Source organism: Ictalurus furcatus, chromosome 9, assembly GCF_023375685.1.
Source record: "Ictalurus furcatus strain D&B chromosome 9, Billie_1.0, whole genome shotgun sequence".
NCBI lineage: Eukaryota > Metazoa > Chordata > Actinopteri > Siluriformes > Ictaluridae > Ictalurus > Ictalurus furcatus.
Window position 1 is genome coordinate 4,623,971 of NC_071263.1, and position 23,308 is coordinate 4,647,278.

Consider the following 23,308-nt stretch of genomic DNA (forward strand, 5'->3'; position numbering starts at 1 on the left):
GGACAAGAAGGCCTGGCATGTAGTCTGCATTCCAGTTTATCCCAAAGGTTTTCAGTGGGGTTGAGATCAGGACTCTGTTCAGGATACTCAGGTTCTTCCACATGGACCTCACTTTGTGCACAGGAGCATTGCCATGCTGGAACAGGTTTGGGACTTTTGGTGAGATCCAGGAAAGGAAACCTTAATGCTACATCATATAAAGACATCCTATACCAATTGAGTGCTTCCAACTTTGTGGCAACAGTTGTAGGATGAAAAAAATATGGATGTGATGGTCAGGTGTCCAAAAACTTTTGGCCATATAGTGTATCTGAAGTGTAAAACATGAGGGTATGATTTGTTGATTTTCCCAGTTAGATTATTAATACAGGGTTGTTGTACTTATACAAGTTTAATTTGTGGAAATGACTTTCCTAAACTTCAGAACGCCTTCACTCTTTTACTGGTTAACAACATAAAAACGTCTTCCGAATCAGTTTCCAAAGCAGTCACGTGGTTGTGTGTAGCAACGAAGACTCTGACGTCATTGGTCACGTGTTATGGCAGAACATATCAATCGCGGAAACAATGTTTGTGTAGTTTTTTTGACATACGCCCAGGCACTTCAGTAAAAAGATTAGCATTGCACTTCCATTATAAAATGCAGAAGAATGAAGAATTTAAAAAGAATATAAAAGCTAAAGAAGTAATAACAACGTTTTGTAAACTTCTTTCGGCACTCGACGTTGAGTCAGTCCCAACTGCTGAAGTGTTCAGGAGAGCCAAATTCAACAGGATAGATGTGGTTAGTGACTCGTTTTTAAGTTCACCAAAACCTTATTTCCCACAGCACACCTAACCTGAAGTCTTTAATGATCAGATATCACAAAAGTACGCGGAAACTCCAGTTGTCTAAACTAAAAAAATGTCACCATTCTCCATTGTAGACCCAAGACTTGTGGTGTTTGCTCAGCAGTCTCCTTATGAAGAGCTTTGAACCAGACTGCGCATGCTCAGAACCAAACAAACTCTCTAACCCTGGTACTGACAGATTGTCTAAACTATTTTACTGATTATATGTCAATGAAAATACTGAAATTGCTTTTTGGAGTGTTCTTCTAATGTAATTGCCATAAACCTCTGTGTGTGTGTGTGTGTGTTCTGGTGTTCCATGGTGAATTGAATAATGCTTGCAGACACCCAGTTACGCTTTGTGAAGAATGCCCTCTGGCACAGTGGTTATGGGGGCTGGTGGGTTGTCGGACCCCGGGCCTGTGAAAGCAGAGAGGAGATCGGAAGCAGGGATCTGCTGCTAGCCATCAGCTGGCTTATTGCATCAGGAAACCTTGAGGCTCTACTAAGAGAGAGACTTCTGCAATTAGATGTCCTCTCATCAGCAGCAGTGGTGAGTCTCCAGAATCTTGTAAAGTGTACATATTGTGTACATATTTATCCAACTTCACTTCCTGGTAGTTTTAGCTAGGGGCTAAATTAGGTGGTAGAGGATCATTACATATTTCATGTTTGCTGTCATATGTAACCATCAGTATTGATATTAGGGAACTATTTGTATCTGGTCTTGTGTTGAAAAGAAAATGAAAATGACATGAAAATGTTGTCTGATTCAATAAAGCCCATAACCAAGCAAAATAAATATTTTGATTTGATGTTCAAATATATGTGCAGCTCTGCCATTATAGTGCATCAGCTACCATAGACATAACTCTTCCTCGTTATACCGCACCATTTCTTTTATATTGATTAAATGACTAATTAGTTTGTCTTAATTTATGGATTTGTGTTGTTTTTCTCTCTTTCAGGTCATTAATATGAAATGACTGAGTTTCACAAATTTCGAATTAAAATGAAATCAATAATACACAACAAATAAATAAGCGACTGCATATATAAAATTGCAATGATGTATGTATGTGAATCCTCGTATGGTTCATATGAATGAGTCTCCTTATGTGTAATTTTACCTAAACTCCGGTGCATCCATAGAAAACATTTTTTTCGAACAAATTGGATTTCCTGAATATCACGTCTCTTTTGCAAATGCGCCTGCAAATGATTCAATGTCCAACATGATAAGCGAGCCCCTTTATTATTATTATCACCATTATGACATGCTGTCATTCACCTTTCCAAATATTCTGAATTGTAATGAAAAATATGGTTACAATATGGTTAAAGGTCCCAAAAGAACTATAACTCAATACTGCGAGAGAGGTATTTTCTTCCACGTACAAGTTCTAAATGGTAATATAAAGCTGTTTTGGCTCCTTGTGCCATGGCAGAATTCTTGGTATCTGACATTACTACTATTTCCTACATGATCTGGAGCTAAATTATTAGTATATAGCCTGCATTTATTAACAGTGTTATGTACTGATCAATTTACAGCCATTCAAAATATTACAGTACAATTTTCATAACATTTTGAGACTTTGGCTCACTACTGTACGGGATGTAGATTATTTGAATTGTGCTCTCTCTGGTAGAAAAATGTTAAATGTTACTTGTGGAAGAACATTTCAAGATATAGGTCTGCAGCGCTCTTCCTCCATGCTGTGAGAGACAACAGATACACATTCAGTGAAAACCCAGGGATAATCCAATGCAATCAAAATCACACACAGGATAACAAAACCCTATAGACACCACTGGTGTATTGATCTACTACATAGTATAGTAGTCTGTGGTTTGGGACGCAGCCCACACTGAAAGATGTAATTTTATCTCATGCCATTATTGAGGTCTCAGTGCTAATACTCTAGCTAAAACACAAGATCTGTGGAGTAAGTTTACAATGTTTCCACAGGGCTTAGTGTGTCTGAGGCTGTGAGGTATCTGGCTCAAAGACAGATGAAGGCGAAGACATCGCTCTTTTATGATGCCTGTGGCTTTGTGTAAAGTCATGACACAAATTTGTGGCGAGTTGAAGGGCTGACTGTCAATTGCTGTGCGTTACTATTACAAGATTCTCAGCAGCTTAGGAACAACGTGTTTTTTTTCTTCTTCTTTTTTTTAATGAAAACATTATACACATTGTAGCTTTAAATAAAAATATTCCAGTTTATTTGACCTCATAACCGCTAAATCTAATAGTCACAAAGTCTTACATTTCATAAATACTTAACAGATTTAGACAAGAATGTAGGAGTAATTTAGAAACTTGGGTCGGGCAGGATTTTGAAAAATAGTATTTATAGTTGCAATCAAAATTATTCAACCCCCATTGCAAATCAGTCATCTCAAAATCGTATAAATAAGCCACAGAAGTTTTGGGATACTGTTCTGTGGAACGCCGCAACAAAACTGGAACTTTTCGGCAAATTGGATCAGTGGTATGTCTGGAGAAATAAGAGCGAAGAATGAACACTCTGTCCACAGTCAAGCATGGTGGTGGCTTGGTGATGCTCTGGGGCTGCTTCGCATCTTCATGTACTGGAACCCTGCAGCGTGTGGAAGGCAAGACAGATTCATATCAGGAAATCCTACGAGAAAACGTCATGCTGTCTGTGAGGAAGCTGAAGCTGGGGCGTCATCGGACATTCCAACAAGACAATGATCCCAAGCATACCTCAAATTCCACCAGGGCTTAGTTGCAGAAGAAGTCCTGGAAGATTCTACAGGGCCATCACAGTCACCTAACTTGAACCCAATAGAAAATCCCTGGTGGGATTTGAAGAAGGCGGTTGCAGCACACAAGGTCATTTCTCGTGTGGAATGGGCTAAGATTGAAGAAACTGGTGTCTGGCTATGCATCTCGTTTGCAACAGATCATAACTGCAAAAGGGTGCTCTACTAAGTACTAAAGATACATGCCATGAAGGGGTTGAATAATTTTGAAACTGGAGAAACCATTATAAGTTGCATTTTCAGTTGAATTTGGGGAAACCACTTGAAGCGTTCGTTGTGTTGAACTATTTCAATTGCTTTTGTTTGATTTGTTCATTGCAAACAGCTGAATGTCTGTACATTTTGACAACAAACCTGATTTGCAATGGGGGGGGGGGGGTGTGAATAATTTTGATTGCAACAGTAAATGCTCATTTCTAACAGATTTTGAGAGCACATTGATACAAAGAACCCAAGAAACACTTTAACATAGCCAGTTCTTTAAAAAATAAAATAAATCATTGAACTTACGCTCAGGTAAAACGTGAGGAGACTCTGTATTTATTTTTAAGACTTTTAGTAACCTGCAAGCATGCACAAGCAGTAGCCTTGAACAGCACACAGTGGTCAGAACCACACAGAAACCACTGAACAGTGCACTGCAAATTAGCAACAACAAAACAGTGCTGTGGGTTGAAAAATGAACCCTACTGTTACAATGTACAAGTTTTAGATTTCCAAACATAAATTCTGCCCCCCGAAAAAAAAAAAATTAGTTACACAATTTTTTTTTCATTGAAGAAAGTAGCGTATAAATGGATACATGTTAGATAAAGGCATAATTGAGACTGTCTAGTATTGTACCTGCAGAAACCGAATCAAGTGCAACACCAAAAGACTCCGGAAGAACTGTGCCAGGTTCTCAAAGGACCTTTGACAAACATACCAGCCAATTTATATAAAACACTGCACGACATTGTAACTGTGAGATTCAACATCGTTGTAAAGGCAAAGGCTGCTAGTATTAAATGTTGGTGTTGATTCCTGTTACTCCTCAATTTCCTGTTAACACTAATGTTTCCAGTTTCATTTCTAATATAATTATTTTTGAAGGTGTCTTTGCTTAACAGAATTTCTTTAGATGTGCCTAAGACTTTTGGTCAGTACTGTGAATGTATAACTTTTTCGTTTGCAGATAAGAACTTTCCTTCCTTTCATATTTTCCCATCACTCCCTGTTTTCTTCATAGATTGAAAGCTGATAATTTACATTAGTTTACATTAGTACATCCTGTTTCATTAGTTGTTTAAAAATTTTTTGCAATATTTTCTTATAAGAATTCTAACCAAGATCTAGGATTTATTCACAACCATTAGGCTGCAGTGTTGAGTCAGTTGGCATGTAATAAGCCTGTACATTTCACTTGTGTGTTACCCTGATTTACATCTGCTCATAATCTGCAAAAGGTGGTTGTGTTCTTAAGATACATCAGGAACAAACGTGTCATGATACCAACTGTGATGGCGTGTGTGCGTGTGTCTGTGATCACCAGGGTCCACCTGAAAAACTGGAGCTGGACCTAAATGGATGTGGAGAAAAAGATGTCAGGAGGTTGCAGTGGCAGTATGGGAAACTGAAGCTACAGTGGCGGAGTCTCTTAACAGCTCAGCAAGAGCAAGCCAAGCTTACTGACAAGGCAAGTGACAAGGCCTGCCACATTAACTTCATCTGCTGGCTGAAATGGTGACTAAAATGATTTGTCATGTTTCTCCAGGTCTGCTCCCACATAAGCTCTCCTCCCATCTGTTACCCCAGCGCTGCCCTTGTTCCTAATCTAACTGGATATACTGCACTTGAAAAGGTGACCTAAGACAGATTATACTGCAAACAGCATTATCTGCCAATGCTCAGGAACACTGAACAGTCTTGTCAGTTTATATGAATTGCAAGCCAGGTTGAATATTTATTGCAGTAATTGATACAGTATCTCACAAAAGTGAGTACACCCCTCACATTTTTGTAAATATTTGATTATATCTTTTCATGTGACAACACTGAAGAAATGACACTTTGCTACAATGTAAAGTAGTGAGTGTACAGCTTGTGTAACAGTGTAAATTTGCTGTCCCCTCAAAATAACTCGACACAAAGCCATTAATGTCTAAACCACTGACGACAAAAGTGAGTACACCCCTAAGTGAAAATGTCCAAATTGGGCCCCAATTAGCCATTTTCCCTCCCTGGTGTCATGTGACTTGTTAGTGTTACAAGGTCTCAGGTGTGAATGGGGAGCAGGTGTGTTAAATTTGTCATCGCTCTCACACTCCCTCATACTGGTCACTGGAAGTTCAACATGGCACCTCATGGCAAAGAACTCTCTGAGGATCTGAAAAACAGAATTGTTGCTCTACATAAAGATGGCCTAGGCTATAAGAAGATTGCCAAGACCCTGACACTGAGCTGCAGCACGGTGGCCAAGACCATACAGCGGTTTAACAGGACAGGTTCCACTCAGAACAGGCCTCGCCATGGTCGACCAAAGAAGTTGAGTGCACGTGCTCAGTGTCATATCCAGAGGTTGTCTTTGGGAAATAGACGTATGAGTGCTGCCAGCATTGCTGCAGAGGTTGAAGGGGTGGGGGGTCAGCCTGTCAGTGCTCAGACCATACGCCGCACACTGCATCAAATTGGTCTGCATGGCTGTCATCTCAGAAGGAAGCCTCTTCTAAAGATGATGCACAAGAAAGCCCGCAAACAGTTTGCTGAAGACAAGCACACTAAGGACATGGATTACTGGAACCATGTCCTGTGGTCTGATGAGACCAAGATAAACTTATTTGGTTCAGATGGTGTCAAGTGTGTGTGGCGGCAACCAGTTGAGGAGTACAAAGACAAGTGTGTCTTGCCTACAGTCAAGCATGATGGTGGGAGTGCCATGGTCTGGGGCTGCATGAGTGCTGCCGGCACTGGGAAGCTACAGTTCATTGAGGGAACCATGAATGCCAACATGCACTGTGACATACTGAAGCAGAGCATGATCAGTATGCAGTATTCCAGCATGATAATGACCCCAAACACACCTCCAAGACGACCACTGCCTTGCTAAAGAAGCTGAGGGTGAAGGTGATGGACTGGCCAAGCATGTCTCCAGACCTAAACCCTATTGAGCATCTGTGGGGCATCCTCAAACGGAAGGTGGAGGAGCACAAGGTCTCTAACATCCACCAGCTCCGTGATGTCATCATGGAGGAGTGGAAGAGGACTCCAGTGGCAACCTGTGAAGCTCTGGTGAACTCCATGCCCAAGAGGGTTAAGGCAGTGCTGGAAAATAATGGTGGCCACACAAAATATTTACACTTTGGGCCCAATTTGGACATTTTCACTTAGGGGTGTACTCACTTTTGTTGCCAGCGGTTTAAACATTAATGGCTGTGTGTTGAGTTATTTTGAGGGGACAGCAAATTTACACTGTTACACAAGCTGTACACTCACTACTTTACATTGTAGCAAAGTGTCATTTCTTCAGTTTTGTCACATGAAAAGATATAATCAAATATTTACAAAAATGTGAGGGGTGTACTCACTTTTGTGAGATACTGTACATATACCAGCTATGTAGAAGTATTTTTTAAATACATCATGCAGGTAAGTATAATTATCCACGATCCACAGAAAAGATGGTTAAGACTTCCTGAATATGGTAGTGAGTGGTGGTTTCAAATATACAAAGTCTAAGTCTTCCCAGTGTGCTATTCTGTGTAACTCAAATATATATATCTCTTATTCAGCACTTCTGAAGTCTGACTATTCATCCGAGGAAATTTTTGATGCGGTTGGAAAGTAGCTCCAGTGACCTTATTGCATGTTGCATGTTTTTGTGCAAACTATATATAAGTTACAGTGCATTTGGTTCACATTTGAATGCGCTCATCTATTTTGTTTTAGGATCTGGAGCGCCTACAGTCCCTGAATGGAATACTTGAAGCATATCTAGAATGGAAAAAGATGGAGCCACTGTTCTGGTGCTGGATGGTATGCAGGTCTCTATGCAAAGTCTCTATGTTTTGACAGCATATACAGTGTCCTCCAGAATTATTTGCACTCTTAATCAAAATGCAAAAAATAAATGAATGTTGTAAAGGATATTATGAACTCAAACACATATGGACATTATATAGATGTATAGGCTGAAGATTAAGAGATTCATTGCAAAGCATAATTTGGAAATATGTTTTGCTCATCATCTTGTCGAAAGCTCTATTTACGGCCAAGTCTGAAGTTCCTGGCAGAGGCAACCAGGTTTTGGGCTGAGATATCCTGTTGCTTAGCAGAATTCATGATGTCATGATTTTTTACAAGATCCCCTTGAATTACCAGCTGCAAAACAACCCCAAAGCATCACTGATTCACCAACAAATTTTACAGTTGGGTATCGGATGCTTATAATTGTATGCAGTGTCCTTGCTTCTTTCAGGCAATGCTTCTGAACAGCTTGTTGTGAAAGCCGTGTTTAACAGGTGACTTGACAACAACGAATCTGTTCAATTTGAAAACTGTGATATTTGGGCTTCAGCCACATTTCCACCTGTTTCAGACATGCAACCTCTAAAACTGCTTAATGATACTTATAACTGCTTATTAAAAAGTACTTATATTTTTTTTTGTTAGAGATAAATATGTAATCCTGTTGTTATACACAATCCAACAATTTTTCATTATTATATTTAAATAATAATTTTTGCTTATTTTACAAAGGTTGCCATTATTTCTGGAGGGCACGGTCTCCTTCTTTGCTAAGATTCTAACACAGTTTTTCACTTTGCTGTTTGTGCACCATATTGTAACTGTGCACAATGCCTCCTGTGTAGGAATTTGTTACAAAATATGTATAAAGGATAACTTGCATGCCGATTCTGTGAACAAATTAGAATGGTATACTCTCAGTGACTAGTTTATTAAGCACACATACCTTGTGTCTACACCCTTTTCTGAGCACAGTGACACTGCTGAGGTGTTTACAACCCCTAGCTGTGTGTGATACACTCATACCACTGATGCATGTACTGCTGTGATCTTGCCATGCTGTGCAGAGAATCCTAGTCAGCTATGGTTCTGTGGTCAGTAACAAATAGCAATAGTAAGTAATATTATATTTATAAAGAGTACCTTTATGATGGGTGTACCTGATTTAACAGCCAGTGAGTGTAGCTGTATATTACTCTCATATCCCTTGCAATAATTTCCTAACTCAGTTATAGGTTTTATTTTCTACTTGGCTTGTTAGTCTGTTTACTTGCTATGTAAAGAGTGTACTTATAATCGGTAGTTCTTAAAGTTTACAGGCTTTGCACATCCAATTAGATTAATCTCAAGCGCTGCAGTATACTATTAAAGTAGAACAAGGTATTAGCTCTGAGCCATTTTGGGATACGAGGCTTTTGATACTGACTCAGTCATTGCACTTTCCAGAACCACCCACTAACTCTGCCTTGTTAATTAAGGTGCTCTGAAACCATGAAGTGCTCACTTGTGCTGTCATCCAGCTCACATCCACATTGCACTGAAATTATTTAGAAGCTTCCTGCTAAGAGGAGTGGTTTCATAGCTCTTGGCAGGTGTCCCTTATTTTGGTTTTGAGCTTGCAGATTAAAGTAAAAAGAAGTGCAATGGGTGTTGATGTTATGCATTGAGAAGGAGAAATGTTATGAATTTTTCGAGGTAGCAAAGTGGAGGACAGTCCTATGCTCTCGACAAGAGGCAGATGCTGGTTTATAGATTATTTTCAATTGGTGTGTTTGAGAGATGTGTGGGTCAAAGTTTATGGCCCGTCTTCAGATATATGCTAGTCCTGAGCTGAAAGAACCTCTGACGGGTGTCATTTTGATTAATTTTGGCTATTGAAATGGAAATTGAATTCAGTCCAGCATTTTAATATCCAAAAGTGTTCCCAGTACTACAAATAAAGAGGGAAAGAATGCTCAGGTAAATAGCAAGACAACCACTTCATTATGAAAACAGCAGCCCTTAATGAAATCCAAACATTTTAAGCATATTATTTGGTTTATACAGAACTATCTTGTTTATCTCAAGACAGTTAGGAGCTGCTTGTTCTCTGAGAGTTTGTCGTAAGCAGGGTGAATTGAAGTTGCTAAAAAGTATTAAGATAAGATAAGATGTACCTTTTATTGATCCCCCGTAGGGGAAATTCAAATTGACACAGCAGCACAAGTAGGAGGAGTAACATCAAAGAAAGAAAATAATTTCCATAAATACCTATCCAATAGAAAGACTATAAATAATAGAAACAATAAAACAGATCTGTGTATGTGTACATATGCTAGAATTCTATTTGTATATGTACATGTGCAATATCCTCTGTATTTATATACATGTGCAATATCTGTGGAATGACAATTAACTGCTGAGTGTGTGTTTCTGTGAGACTCAATCAGTGGAGTAGGAGGTACTGGGTATTGTTGCATTGTGGAATCTGTCGCTGAATCTTCTCCTGAGTTGCCTCAGCTCAGCGTAGAGAGGATGAGAAGGATTGTCCATGATAGCTCTCATCTTCCCTCTCATCCTCTTCTCAGTCACTTCCTCCATCCAGTCCTGTTCCATCTCTACCACAGAGCTGGCCTTCCTCACTAGCTTGCTCAGTTTGTTGGCCCCACAAGTCCCAATGCCACCTCCCCAGCACACCACAGCATAGAAGATTACCAGTCTATGGTCGCCATTGTTAAAACATCTGTAGCCGCCTAGTGCACACATCAAAGGACTTGAGCCTCCTCAGACAGAACATCCTGCTCTGTCCTTTCTTATAAAGGGCCTCAGTGTTGACTGACCAGTCCAGTTTGTTACTGAGTTGCACCCCTAGGAACTTGTAGGTGTCCACTATTAGGTGTACACCTATAGTGTCCACTATTCAGACATTTTGTGAATATACCTATACACCTGCCTATATCAACTCCAGAATTAACAATCTTGTTGGGAATTAGCTAAATTAAAAACAAACAAACAAAAAACACATGTAAGGAATTAATTAAAAATATATATATATTTTTAGTCCAGCTGAAAAATGCCATGGAACAGAACAGACTTCTAAACTAAAGAGAACATTTAACTAAAGTGAACAATTGACTATACAGCATTCATATCCGGTTGTAGATTTACGGAAGATCCCTAATGAGCAACCCAGAGGCACCAGTGGCAAGGAAAAACTCTGTGAAACCATATGAAGAAGTCGTCTTCGGAGGAACCAGATTCAAAAGGGAACATGACTTTTCTGGATAACCCCAGATAGGGGGTTAATAAATCATTGCTCTTCTCCAACTGGATGCTATATAGTCAACAGAACTAAGTGTGTTAAGGATTATCAGTATGAACATATTGTGAATAAATCTCCTGGTATAAGTACAGTACAGTCTTTAGGATTACATTAGGAAGTCTTGTGTACAAGTCTACAGATGTTTAACTTTATGTTAATGAGAAAAAGAAAACATTTGAGGCACGTTACTGTTTTACTAATCTTTTGCCACTTCTTAGCTGTTAAGCGTATAAGTTGTCAATCAACGCCAGCCACCATTTCTAGATAAAGCCAGTCACTCATGTCTCCTATGGAAACAATTATCCCTGTATTTATTCCTGTACAGGACAGTGTGATTGATGGCTACCTCTCAGATGGGAATCAGGAAGGGTCTGTGGACGAGCTATTAAGAGACCAGGTTGTCACTCAGAGCTGTTCCCATGGTGACAAGGCTAGGAGATCTGTGAGACGTCTAGACAAGATGCTGCTGAGACTACAGACTAAGCACCAGGGCAGACTGGTAATGACCACACACTAAAGCACTAACATATCTAATGATCACACACACACCATACAAGTAAGACAAAGGTTTTGTAAAGTGCAAATAAATTAAAGCACACCAAGAGAGCTTTTTGTCAAAATATATTTGATGTATTAAGACATTTCAGTTAGTGTTGAGGGCTTCAATACATTTCACTGTATTACAATCCCAATTCTGAAAAACTTGGGAAAGTGTGGAAAATGCTAATAAAAACAAAAAGAAGGGATTTGTAAATGTACTTTAACTTGTATTTAAACAAAAAACACAAAGATAAGGTATTTGATGTTTTATCCAATCAACTGCATAGTTTTTTGAATATAAACGTTTATTTTGAAATTGATGCATGCAACACTTTCCAAAAAAGTTGGCATAGGGAGAATTTAGGACTAATATCGATGTGACGAGTTGAAAAAGAAGGTGATGTGAAACAGGTGAGGCAATTGTCTAATCATAGTATACAAGGAGCCTCCAAAAAAGGTCTAGTCCTTCAAGAGCAAGGATGGGTTGAGGCTCGCTAATCTGCCAACAGATGCATCAGTGAATAATCCAACATTTTGAGAACATTTCCCCATGACAAATCGGTAGGATTTTGGGCATTTCACTTTCTACAGTGCACAATATAATTAAAAGGTTCAAGGAATCCAGTCAAATCTCTGTGCGTAAAGGGCAAGGCCAAAAACCACTTCTGATTGTGCGTGATCACGGTTGCGTAAACAGAGAGTGCAGGTGCTAGCATGGCCTGCCTGCAGTCCTGACCTGTCTCCGATTGAGAATGTGTGGAGCATTATGAAGCGAAAAATAAGGTGACGAAGGCCCCGTACAGTTGTGCAGCTGAAGAAATACATTATGCATGAATGGGGGAAAATTCCGCTTGTTAAACTTAACCAACTGGTGTCTTCAGTGCACAAACGCTTAATAAGTGTTATTAAAAGAAAAGTGATGTTACACAGGGGTAAACAGTCGACTGTTCCAACTTTTTTGGAGTGTGTTGCAGTTATCAGATATAAAATGAGTGTATATTTTCAAAAATAAATTAAATTCACAAAATAAAACATCAAATAATGTGTTAATGTGGTTTCAATATAGTACAGGGTGAATTTAATTTTCAAAGCACTTTGGTTTTTTTTTTTTTTCCTTTTCAATACTATTTACTAATACTACATTTTTCAGAATTGGGGTTACAGTATGCCAGACCTGGTACTGAAGGTGTCATCAACATTGGACTGTGAACAGAAATCACAAATCAGTACCTGGGGAAAAAAGAGAATAAATATTATGTATAGTGAAAGGAAGTAACAACACCTCAATGTACAGTCATGTGGAAAATAATAGGTACCACCTTTGGAAATTGGTGGCTTTTTTGACATATTTGTACAAGCTATGTCAAATTTGATCCTCTTTGAAACAGTGCCTATTAATAAAGTTGATATACTCTGTCAGATGATGCATAAAATTGACATTTTGTAGTAATTTTCACAATTTAAGTGAACAATAAACAGATTGGGCACATGGAAAAAGTAAGTACACCCCTACATTTATCACACCTTCAAATCCATAAAATTAAAATCAGGCGTTCAAGATTGGGTACCAGTGAATTGAACTTGCTTAGGGATTGCAGGTGGAACCGGTCTTATTTATACCCCTCTCATATCTAGTGTCTGGTGTTCCCTTTGCTATTGAGATGTGTTGTGTCGTGTAATCATGCCAAGAGCTAAAGAGTTCTTTAAGGCCTTCAGAAAAAAAGTTATTTGAAATACATCATTCCACTATAAGGAAAATAATCTACAAATGGCGCAGATTTCAAACGATTGCCAATTTGTAACAGGACTGGTCGCCCCAGCAAATTCAACCCAAGAGCAGACCATCTGATGCAAAAAGAAGTCTCCAAAATTTCATCACATGATCTGCTAGTAAGTCTTGCAACTGTTGCTGTCAAAGTGCATGCTTCTACAATCAGAAAGAGATTGTACAAATTTAATCTGCATGGAAGGTGTGCCAGGAAAAAGTCTTTTCAAGACTACAGTTTGCCAATGAGCATCTAGGCAAAGACCAGGCCTTTTGGAATAATGTCCTCTGGACAGATGAATCAAAGATAGAATTGTTTGGCCACAGTAACAGCAGACATATTTGTTGCAGACCAAAGACAGCTTTTCAGGAGAAGCACCTCATACCAACTGTGAAGCATGGTGGTGGAAATGTTATGGTTTGGGGTTGCTTCGCTGCATCAGGGACTGGACAGCTTGCATTCTTTGCTTCAACTATGAATTCTGCATCATATCACAGAGTGCTTGAAGATATTGTGATAATCTGCCCAAAAGTTTGAAGTTGAACCGAAAATTGACATTTCAACAGGATAACGATCCTAAGCACACTAGCAAATCCACCAAGGACTGGCTCAGAAAAAAGAAATGGAGGGTTATGGAATGGCCTTGTCAAAGCCTGGATTTGAATCCCATGATTTGAAATGTTTGGGGGGGGGGAGTTGAAATGGGCAGTACATGCAAGAAAACCCTCATCTTGCAAGAATATTGCATGGAAGAGCGGTCAAAATTATGCAAAATGCCTACAAGAAGTTGTTTCTGCTAAAGGGGGCAATACTAGCATCTGAGGCCAAGGGTGTACTTACTTTTTCCACAGAAGAATATCACATTTATTGATATTTTTGTTGAATAAATGATTGGAAAAGCAAATTTTCTTGTGGTTTTGTTCAAGTATATCAACTTCATTAATAGGCACTGTTTCATAGATGGTCAAATGTTTGCTCGTCCAAATATGTAAAAAAAAAAAAAATAAAAAAAAACACCACCAATTTCCATGGGGTGTACTTAGTTTTTCACATGACTGTAAGAGCCAAATATCAGATATCCAATATGTGTATAAAACTATTTGAGCTTTTGTAAAATTTGGCATTTGGTGAGCTGCAGTCTAAAGATGACAGTGCACAGTTTTAGTGTATGTCCATGTTTGTTTAAAGATAATTATGTATTCATGCCAAATTTAGGGTTTATAATAGCTGGAATTGAGTATATCAACCTGTGTACCATCTTATTAATCTAAAATCAGTAAATTTTAGATTGTAAATTGCTACACTAAGTTGGTTAAAGAACAAACTAAAATACATTTTTTTGGTATTTAAAGATCTGATGTAGAGATTTAATATTGCAGTTAAAATGCTACCTCACCATGTAGAGATTAGACAATGTTCCCTTTTAGTGTATAATTGGCATATGCATCTCTGTTCTAAATGATTAATCTCTTAGCATAATAATTTTTTGTCTAAATGCTAAAGAATTAGTGTCTTAACTGCAGAGAAATTATTTAGTACACGTAGGCACTTTTCTTAGTTTTATTGAGGGTGATGCTGTATTTAATGGGATGAGAAAATACCAAATCAGATGCTTTTATAACACTGAAGTAATATGTTTCTCTCTTTAAATTTGGTGCTCATGAGTGCTACCTGTGAGATATTGCAGCCTGCCTGGATGAACAGAGAAACTTGGCACAAATTTGGCAGTATTGCAGCTTAGTCAACATATATGTAATATTTTCCCCATAGGTTTCTTTGGAGATGACCGTGTGACCTATCAATCAGCACTTCTTTATTCATCCGTTAATAAATTTGATTTGGAGGCTGGAAAGCTTGAAACCTGGTCTCTAGCACATTTGTGATATATGAATGTTTGACCTTGTCATTCTGCTAGTTACCTAAGCTTTTATACAACCTGCTCCATAGTCTTGTTAATTAGTGCTTCCCATTCTAAAGCCTCTAAGGATTAAAATGATTTAAATCTCTTATTTCCTTGAGCAGGTTACAATATGATTTTAAAATCAGAACAAGGAGATTGTGATGCTTTACTTCAGTATGTTTTATTACCTTAGCTTGTTAATGCTGTTAGAGTATGATTTGTAAAAAAATAAAATAAAATAAATAAAACTGGTCATCTCATCACAGAGTTTTATTGCTAGAATAAATCCATTTTGAACTGACATAATGTCATATTAGACTTTTGCAGGTGTTTGTTAGTTGATCTGGAGTTACAGAGATACAGCTACTTCTAGATGTTGTCTATGAAGGACAGTAGCTTGTATTTTGAATTCTAAACTTAATGAGTGCCACATTGCATTTCCAGCGCATGCTGGTTCTTTAGTTGGTTTTGAAGGCTTTGGTTGTATCTGAATTCTTGTATCTTGAATAGCAGTGCTGAAGTTGTGCTTCACATGGCTTCTAAGTAACAAGAAACATTTTAGTACTTAATACCAAATTGCATATTTTGTTACATCATTACTTGACATCTTTCTATATATATATATATATATATATATATATATATATATATTTTTTTTTCAAAAGTATCATCATAAACAGATAAATAGAGGTTTAGCCTGTGGAATACAGGTACAGCAGAAATCTACACATTTTTGTGTGTAAACTTATTATATAACCTTCTACTTATATCTTTAATTCGATGTACAGGGTGTCCCAAAAATTTCTCTACAAAGGGGACTGTGTATGCCAGCATGTTGGTTGTGCCTTCGTCAGCTGATGTTCGTGGACTTCCACTTCTCAATTGGTCCGCAACACTTCCAGTCTTTTTGAATTTGTTAATAAGTTTGACAACAGTGTCATGTGCTTGCCATGTTTTCTGTTGAAGTCCTTCGCAACCATGTGACATCTTCCTGATTCAGCCATGTGATTGATTTTATTCTGTTCTTCTTTTCTCAAAGGAATTCTTTAAGTTTATCTGAAAAAAAAAAACAAGTATGAAAAATTTTGGAGGACATTTTGCTAAAAAGTGTTAATTTCTGCTATATATGTATGGAGACTTTTGGTACACCCTGTAATTTTTGTGTTAACATCTAGTCTTATCTCTCCAGGACAAATGCACAGACACAACCCGACTTAGCCATAGGCAGAAAGAAGACGCAGAGAGAAGAGTGGCTGCCCACTTGCAGGGCTTTTCTCTAGTCAATACTCTGACGGCCACAGATAGAGGCTTCACACCATACTTCCAGGACCCACAGGCCTCCAGATCAACAAGCAAACCCCAGAGAGGTGATTCAGGCCAAGCACAGACTTCAGGAATGCTCCAGGCTTCGTCAGTGCTAAAGGAGTTGAGGCACAGAAAGGCCATACTAGAGTGGGAGATTGAGCTGCTAAGACAGAGCCAGCGAGAGGAAATGCAGTCAAAGTGTAATGCACTGGAGGGACTGGTGTTCATCATGCCTCTCAACAGATGATGCACATACTCACACACAAAGCCAGATTGTAGAACTAAAGACTTTCCTAACACTACTACAGGGGTATAAAGTTGATTTGTATTAAGAAACTAAATAGCTGTAGAGAATTGTTATACACTCCCATTATATAATTTAAGTATTCAGTCCTTTTGCTCAGTAATGATTATTTGTTGTTTAGGCATTTCTATTGGTTGTCCAAATGCATTACAATGAAACTGTTGAAAATATTCATTCCCTTCATCAAAAGTCTTCTCAAAGTTTTCCCTTTTCAGCTGAACTTTGAGGCTTAGTCACAATGGAAGAAAAGATAGAAATAATACAGATAAGCAGACCTTTGTGTGTGGGTGTGTGTGTGAAATTAATGTGTGCGTAAAATGTATGTGCTGGTCTAGGAAACCCCATTAGATGTCACCAAAAATGACAAAAATTTGGGTTTTGATTAAAATTTCAGTGACCTTTATTGCCAATAAAATATCTACAAGAAGACCAAAACGATGTGGAAATGTTTTATTAGGTTACCTTTTTAACCTTTCCTCAGCCAGGTCAAGGTAAGGAGTTTTTGTGTTTTGCAAACACATGTAGTAACTTCCTGTCTTATTCACATAGAAAGGCAGAACAGAATAGCATCATGTACTGATGTGGTATCACAAAAAGTAACCTATTATACATTATATGGGCAAAACAATTGTGCACTCCTGCCCATCACACCCATGTGGTTCTTCCCCAAACTTTTGCCACACAGTTTAAAGCACACAGTTGTATAAGATGCCTTTGTTTGCTGTAGCGTTACAATTTCACGTCACTGGAATTAAGGGGCCCAAACATGTTCCAGTATGACGGTGCCCCTGTGCACAAAGAGGGATCCATGGTATGCCAAGGTTGGAGTGGAAGAACTTGAGTAGCCTGCACAGAGCCCTGACCTCAACACCACTGAACACCGACTGCACCCACAGTCTCCTTGCTCAACATCTTGGGGCTGAATGGGCAAATCCAGTGGAAAGCCTTCCAAGAAGAGTGGAAGATATAACAGCAAAGTGAAGATTAAATCTGGAAAGGGATATTCAGAAATTGCATATGGGTGTGATGGTCAAGTGTCCACATACTTTTCACCAGGGTTACCTGACTTTTTGGACTTGCTCTTAACCTAAGAGCCATTCAGCAAGAAGGTTTCCACTTTGTGCAAATTAATTTTTGCAAATATTACGTTGCTGTCACATTGTGACTTTGTTGGAAGGTCCTAATATGGTGTGCACATGCACTAGAGTGTATCCAGGTGTTAAACAACACCCCCCACCCAGCAGTTATCCAGTGTTCACAGTAATACCTGGGTGTTAGCTAGCTTCTTAGTAACCAAATAGTTTGAGTTAGTAGGCAAGGTAAATGGGCAACAAGCTTCCAAAGTAGAAAATGGTATACATATGTAGGACTTCACTGAGTACTCTTAAATTAATTTGATAATGGTTAATTGCGTGCAGAACTGGACGTAATGATCAAACAGGATTCTAAAATAACTAACAGAATTGCGGACTTTTTATTTGTCACCATTATTTCCAGTCCTGGATCCAGCCAAAGTTAAGAGAACAAGGAAATTACAGTTAACTAGAACTAACAAGATATCAGTCTTGCTTTAAAACACTTGAGTTCCTTCATGATATATATTTAAAAAATGAACAAAATCTAAAAATAATCATTTAATCTAAAATTATATTCACTTTGAATTGAACTCCTTGTCTAGTCCGCATACAAACACACAGAATTTATTACTGCTGCAGTCTCATGAGCCAGGATGTCATCCCTGGCCCAAAGGACAGCAAACTCTCACCTGAGCATAAACAATAAATAGATTCTAGCAGCTACAGACAACACACCAGAGGAACTGCAGGGTTTATAGCCTCATTTGTCCAGGTTGAAGCACACGCTGGATGACATTAACAAGACTTCTCTGGCAGTTACAGCCAGACCCCTGCATCTTTCTGTAGTACTTAATTAACAGCTGTGGCCTTTAATCACACCACATTACTCAGAACACAACAACCATATTTTATTGGTGTTTGTGGGTACCTATTCTTTCATAAATCTTCTGTTTGTGTGTAGTCATGCCGGTAGAGTTGCTGTCTGGTTTGGCATACAAAATGCAGAAAAAATAAATAATAGTATCCTGTCAAAAGAGATTATGAATGTGGACAATTTTGATCTTGCCTCTTTCACTACTAGGGGTGCAAGAAGTTAATTATGCTTATTGACAGTCTGTACAGCACATCTAAATGTTACTGAATGTGGGTTGACAGTATGATGGAATATGTGACTAGTGTTTCCCGACCTCAGCCATTTAAAAGTACATTAAAACCTTTCTCAAGGCCCATTTACTATATAGAGTTAAAAATTGTCAAACAAACAAAAAAGAGTAGTGTTGTCATGTAATGGGGTTGGAGATGGATGCAAGTGCAGTTCAAGCTTTTATTTAAGATACAGGCCGACAAATCCAAATCGATAGGCAAAAACGTAGTCAAAAAGCAGGCACAGGTTCAGGCGATCTACAAGCGGGCATAAGCAGGACAGAGACGAGAAACCAAGAAACGAGGACGAGAACAGGATCAAAATACTGGGAAACGAGGACAAAGATCAAAGTCTTGGTATGGCTCTGGTGGCAAAACACAGAATCGCACAATACTTCGCCCAGAACAAAGACATACAGGGGTTTAAATATCAACGAAATCAAAGGTAAAACATAAACAGCTGTGAAAAATGAGGACACGTGAGGGAGACAACTAATAACAAGACAGGGGCGGAGACAAAACCTAAACCATAATAAAAGTAAACAAATTTCGACCCAGCTAACCCAGTTACGTTGTGAAGAAGTAACTGGACCACTGCGATGTACCAAATAACGTTCCAGCCATGTAACCTTGTGATTCCCATATTTGTCATGGCAACGTTATAGTTTATAATACGTTGCTGGAACGTGGCGAGTACCTCCAAACGACTGCAACATCCATCTATCCATCCATCCATGTTCTATACTGCTTAATCCTTTTCAGGGTCACGGGGAACCTGGAGCCTATCCCAGGGAGCATCGGGCACAAGGCGGAGTACACCCTGGACACGGTGTCAATCCATCGCAGGGCACACACACATACACATTCACACACCCATTCATACACTACGGACACTTTGGACAATCAGCCTACCATTCATGTCTTTGGACTGGGGGAGGAAACCAGAGTACCCGGAGGAAACCCCCGCAGCACGGGGAGAACATGCAAACTCCACACACACAGGGGCCGACTGCAACATTCCATAAATTAATAAGACTTGTTGATTTTGGTGACTATAATCGTGTCGCTCACTTAAAAAAACGTCCGAATTACACCGTATATACATCTTTAACATATTCAAGTCTAACACATGTGCACAAGCTTGCATGATTGTCATGGATCGAGTGCAAGTGGCAGTCATAATGTAAAATTAATACTCGACTAGCGTTGAAGTTCAGAAAATGTGATAATAGTTTAGTTTATCGCGTTAAGTGGCCAATTTAAAACTAAAAGGGAGGTAAAAATCTATCTCAGATTTGACCTCAGGCCACCTCACAAGTCTCTCCTTTGTGTGCAAATTAACAAAGCATAGCATTTAATTACGAAATTTAAGTTCCAAAGTCATAAAAATACAACACATTCCACACCTAGAGAGACATTAAACATTACATGAGCAAAATTTATGAATAAAGATAGATTTATAGTGCTTACCTTTTCCTCAGTGTCTGTCTGTCCATTGGAAAAAAAGAAATAAAATTCACATAAGTTGCGTCATTTAGTACTACTGCATCCACTTACAGTTTTCTTACTCCCAAAGCTCTCTTTTTGAATTCACTCTCTGGGCATGCTCACAGTACTGAATAGAAGCCAAATGTAGTTCAGTTAGAATGTTTCCCAGTCTAATGCATAAAAACATTAGATCTTATTAGTTTGTTGTTTCTCCTGCTGGGAAATTTGCTAATTAGCTCTTAATATTTGCTGTATTTGATTGCCACCGTGATCTTGTAAATCTTGGCTGAATGCTCAGAGCTGCATATGAATCATCCTGGCCTTGTTTCCTCCTGTGTTCAAAAACAGCTCCGGCTGGACTAATATTATGGTTGTTTATCATTCTTAATGTTTCAAGTAATGTGCCAAGAAATCTTGCATCAAAATGAATTACGGACCAAAGTAAAAATGCAAATAGGATGCAGTGCATGTACAGTAGTTGTTCTTCTGTAAAGTAAAATGAAATACCTAATCAGAACTCATAGCAAATAGGATATCAGTGTTTAATGCTGCTAAATTAATTACTCTGCTAAAGAAAATGAATACAGTATATTTAATGAAAATCCTACCTATGCTTTCTGAAAAAAGATCAGGTTGGGTAAGGAGCCAGTTTAATAAATGCGGTGGTAAAACAATCAGTTTGCTAAACATGTTTGAAACCTTGCTAGCCAACTGTGCGTTCCTAACACAATACATTTCACGCTTGTTGGAGAGATATGTGCAGTGCTGATATGAGCATAATCCTAATCAATTCAACTTGTAATCAGTTACAGGCTGTCAAAATGTCTGTGAAGCACCTGTGCCATCACATCATCATCAAACCAGAGTGGTGTAGATTACAGTAAGCAAAGTTTTGTGTTATGTTGCTGTTTCAATGACCTGATGAAAATATGGGAAAATTAGCCAACAGACCAGAACTCACTAAATTAATCAGCAATAATTTCAGTATGGATATAAAAGTGAAGAGTAAACAGTTTAAATGCTCCAATATTTAGTGATAAGAATAGAGACACCAAGGTGGATGACACTGATGATCAACAGTGATTACACATTTCCTGATGATGTCCTTTGTTCTGTCTCTATCCTCTTTGTCCTCTGTCTGTCTACAGACATGGGGCTCTGCTGAGGATAAATAACATGGTAACCATGCTTACTTATAATTGAATTTAGGCTGGATTCACAAACTGAAAAACCTTTATAGACCCTCCAGCAAAGACTGAAGCTCCTGGGTTGATGTGTGCTGCTGCTGTCGTACTCCATCTCTTTTTCCGCCTAACCCTAAACAAACAAACAAAAAAAAACCTAATACAGGAAATATACTGTCATATAATGACATGGAGAAAAACAAGATAATAGAATGGGCTACAGTATTTTTCATCTTATCCTTTGTGGGACTCACAAAGATATGCTCAAAAAGTAACATAACAAGGCATACTTAACTTACTGTGGGAGATAAATAACAGCACTAGACTGCACAAAAAAATAGTTAGGGAGGGGATGATTATATTCTGTATTTATGTCTAAGTTCACGCAGGTCATCTTCCTTTGGCATCAAGAGGTGGGAAGTGTGGAATTATAATGTATAACATCGTTGCTGTATTTAAGTAAGAGTTTCATGTATTTGTACTTGCCTTTTTGTTCTTTCATTTAAGACCTGAATTTTATTCACTATGTATCCAAAAAAAAAACAAAAAAAAAAAAGGTTATTCTATAGCCTACTTCATATGCACTATTGGCTCGTACTGTGTGATTGATTGATTGATTGATTCATGGTAATGCTGTAGCCTAATTCTCAGAAACTTTATCTATAGGTCTATCAACTCAGGTATCAATTTTGTTAGCATCATTCAGCACTCTATAAGATAGTTTAGGATGTGGATGAGCCAGGAAGCCTACTACTTTGTATTATTATAGAGGGGTGAAGCCTGAGGTTTGGGGAAGAGAAGTAATCTGTGAGGGTTACCATTATTTTCTTACGATCTCTGAACATTTTCACTATTTTACTTTTACTGTTTCATTTTTGTTTATAATTTCGATTCTTATTTGATTTTACAATATGTCTATTACTCTTGTGACTGGTTGTAAAGTGACCTTGAATCTTGTCTCTGGTTTCATGTCAATCTATCTTGGACTGTTCCTGATTTTGCCTATCACTGCTCCAGTGCCACAAACTCTGCATTTCCAGTAGACACAGAAACTAATTAGGAAATATGACTTCACAAATAGGGAGCCACAAAGGAAGCATTTGTCCCAATCTGCTTGAAAAAAAAAACAACAACACTGCTGTTTATCAATTGTCTCTCATTATAGGTTCATCTTTGTCCCTGACTGCAGAGATAATCAGTCTGTCTAAATGTAATTGTCCGTGTAGCCACCAGTGCTTTTCAAGATTGCACAGATAGAGTTTAGCCGAGTGTGCATGTTGCTTAGAGACATCTGTGCTGTGTTCAAGGCTTCAGTGTCTCTATGTGTCTCCACCATACCCCAATCCTGATCTGTTCATACTTAGTTTGGAGCAATAGAAATAGGATGGCTGAAGAGGAATGAAAGTTATTCTGAGTTACTACTGTTACTATTTTGTATGTTTGAAACATGCACAGAGTCTTGGTCTGTTAGGGCTATTACAGCTGATTTTAGGTGAATTTATTATTTTATTGGGGAAAAAATTATTCCCTGAGATAGACAATATCTCCAGTTTAGATTTTCTTCATGCTGAAAACCTTTTAGTGGACTTTAAAGGGATGATACTGTTAATTAATTAATCAATCATATTTATTTATTTAATTTTGGCATCAGATGGTATTTCATTGGGTTTTTGTT

General features: G+C 38.3%; 1 protein-coding gene across 1 annotated transcript; it reads left to right on the forward strand.

Annotated features, from left to right (window-relative positions):
* The first annotated feature begins 254 nt into the window (after window positions 1-254).
* Window positions 255-17,191, forward strand: tedc1 (tubulin epsilon and delta complex 1). The gene is made up of 8 exons (XM_053633667.1): window positions 255-784; window positions 927-1,020; window positions 1,176-1,384; window positions 5,156-5,299; window positions 5,378-5,464; window positions 7,549-7,635; window positions 11,253-11,426; window positions 16,323-17,191. Exons 1-8 carry the CDS (start codon window positions 641-643, stop codon window positions 16,683-16,685), a joined length of 1,302 nt encoding a protein of 433 aa, XP_053489642.1. The 5' UTR covers window positions 255-640; the 3' UTR covers window positions 16,686-17,191.
* Window positions 17,192-23,308: the final 6,117 nt, after the last annotated feature.